Genomic DNA, 2,820 nt, shown 5'->3' with positions numbered 1-2,820 from the left:
CTCCTGCAATTAGTGCAGCTGGATACACAGGGCAGTCAGGCACACACACCTACAGGGTGTGACAGCTACAGTGCTAATGGCGCTGAGCAGATGGGATGTGGCTGGGGCAGAGCTTTGCAAAGGCAGCCGTTCATGCACAGCAGCTCCCCCAGTGGACATTTTCCCCATCTCTATCACTATCTTCTCACGCATGTGCAGAATGGTAAATGCTGCCCGATCAGAGCTAAGCTCCAGTCATGGCAGATGGGGCAACAGTAACTCATCCAGCGGCCTCATTCCATTGATTTTAAAGAAGCTTGGGCCGCAAAAGTATGTGTTGTGGGCCGCAAGTTTCACATGTCTGCACCAGATGCTGCAGCTGAGGAGTAGACATAACTGGGGAGAGGGAGGGGGTGGGGCTTGGAAGGGGGCAAGGAACATGGGAAGGGGGTTGAGACTCTGGACTTGCTGATGGCAGCATATTGGTGGATGATGCTTCCAGGGGATAACCCAGCTCTCTGTATTGGTGGTGCTGACTATGAGTAAGAATAGGGTAAGAGACAACATGGAGAGAGAAGGACAGGTGTAATAATTATGTGAGAGCTACATACAGATGTAGCCATGCTCATCCAGCCTGCCACTTTTTGTATTCACCACAATCCAGGCGCGGCAAGCATGCGTCCTAATCTGCAGTTTGGCATACTAGGTCGCAAATGCCCCTCTACCAGTGTGGCTGGGCCGCAGGCTGGATGAGTGTGGCTACATCTGTTTGCATGATGCTGGCAGCCAGTACGCCCCCTTTCCCTGCAGGGGACGATGACGGATGACACACACCCACTACCAGCACCATCTACATATACCTCTCACATCCTTAAGGGTAGTGTATGGCTGACTGAGGGAGAGGGCCATCCCCAGAGGTGGCCTGGGTCCCATATCAGTTGCACCCTTTGCACCTACTGTAGCTATGTATATGTGCTGTACCATTATATATATACTGTATATATATATATATATATATATATACAGATTTGTAGTATTTACTTCTTGTAAAAGAGGAAATGCTGTCTTTTTAATTAACTTCGAGCTTCCTTAAGCCCTTTTTCAACACTTTTTTCACATCTTTGTTTTTCAGGCTGTAGATCAGTGGATTGAGCATGGGCACGGCAGCTGCGTTGAATAGAGCATACATTTTTGTGACGTGCAAGGTGCTGCTGACGTTTGGTGTAAGATATTGACTGAAAAGTGTTGAGTACAAAAGTACGACGACCATCAGGTGTGAGGAACACGTGTAGAAGGCTTTACGCCTGCCAAATCCAGAACGGATCTTCACTATGGCCACTATTATGAAAACGTAAGGAATGAAAGTCAGGACAGATTGAGTAAACATTGTAGGAAACAAAGCTTCTACGAAGAGCAGCATTTCTAGAAAAGACTTGTCGTCGCAGGAGATTTTCACTAAAGGGACAATGTCACAGAAGAAGTGGTCGACTTCATTTGATAAATAGCAAGAAAAGTTAAATACAATAACAACAGGAGGAAGGATTTGCATAAATCCCAGCACCCAGCAGACAGAAACCATTATAGCACATGTTCTAATATTCATTACCATGTGATAATGTAACGGCTTACAGATGGCCACATAGCGATCGTAACTCATGAATGTCAATAGCCACAGCTCAATACCTTGAAAGGAGCCAAACGAGTACATCTGCGCCATGCAAGCAAAAAATGAAGCAATGTTATTTCCAGTAATAAAGTTTATAAGAATCTTATGCAAAGTGACTGTAGAAGAACAGATGTCTACTATAGACAAGTTGCCCAGGAAGAAGTACATGGGAGTATGGAGAATGGGGTCACGGCAAGCGAGGAGAATAGTGAGGTTAGCACATAGGGTGATGAGATAAATCAGAAGAACCAGAAGGAAAATAGTAAACTGCAATTTGGGTTCATCTGATATCCCATTAATGATGAAATATTTCACATCTGTCTGGTTAGGATGTGTTGCCATGATCAAATTCTAATATCTGAAAGATAAGACACAGAAAATATGGTAAGATCAGGCAATTTGTGTTTTTTCCTTAGTAAAGTATAATGAAAAGAAAAGAGAAGAAAAGAAAAGAGAGGGCAGTATTGCATAATGGGACACTCATTACATAAAGTGATATTAAACTACATTTTTATCATAATTTACATAAAATACTAAATTCTAAAACGCTGATGATGTGAATTATAAGGGCTGATTTATGTGCGAGATTTATCATACGCAACAAGTTTCTTAAACTCATTGCGTATGATAAATGGTGCTTCAGCCAATCAGCTCCCAACTGTCATGTGTTTGAAAAATGAGCTGCTAATATAAATCTTAACTGTTATATATACTGAGGGGATAAATTCCAAATACCAGCAGCCGCGATCTTCACAGTCAGAAGACTGACAGAGGGATCCCAATGCCCATAATCCTGACATATGCTGTAAGTACAGGAGTTGGGGATAAGTTTAGGCACTAGGAGAGAGGGTTAGGGTTAGGCACTAGGGGGAGATAGAGGGCTAGGCTGTGAAGAGGTGGGGTAAGCAGGGCTGTCATCAGAAATTGTGTTGCCTGGGACTGATTAAATAAGCAGGGCCCCTCATATCTGTCTCCATCTCAAAAACTAATCTCGTACTACACAAACTACACTGGTGCAGGGATCCGATGGTCAGGACAATGTTTGCCACAATGTGTAACTCCCAATTACTTGGCATCTCCAGTATTATAATTAGAGATGAGCGGGTTCGGTTCTCAGAGAACCGAACCTTACCGGACTTTGCGTTCCGAGTCCGGATCCGAGCCAGGCTTGGATT

The 2,820-nt window shown here is 43.9% G+C and overlaps 1 protein-coding gene across 1 annotated transcript; it reads right to left on the bottom strand.

Moving 5' to 3' along the window:
• Positions 1-1,048: 1,048 nt before the first annotated feature.
• On the bottom strand, positions 1,049-1,987 carry LOC134949924 (olfactory receptor 8D1-like). Its single transcript, XM_063938611.1, has one exon. The coding sequence runs from the start codon at positions 1,985-1,987 to the stop codon at positions 1,049-1,051; it is 939 nt and encodes a 312-aa protein (XP_063794681.1).
• Positions 1,988-2,820: the final 833 nt, after the last annotated feature.

Source organism: Pseudophryne corroboree, chromosome 8, assembly GCF_028390025.1.
Source record: "Pseudophryne corroboree isolate aPseCor3 chromosome 8, aPseCor3.hap2, whole genome shotgun sequence".
Lineage (NCBI taxonomy): Eukaryota > Metazoa > Chordata > Amphibia > Anura > Myobatrachidae > Pseudophryne > Pseudophryne corroboree.
Note: the sequence above shows the minus strand (reverse complement) of the source record. Positions and strands in the feature narration are given on the sequence as shown.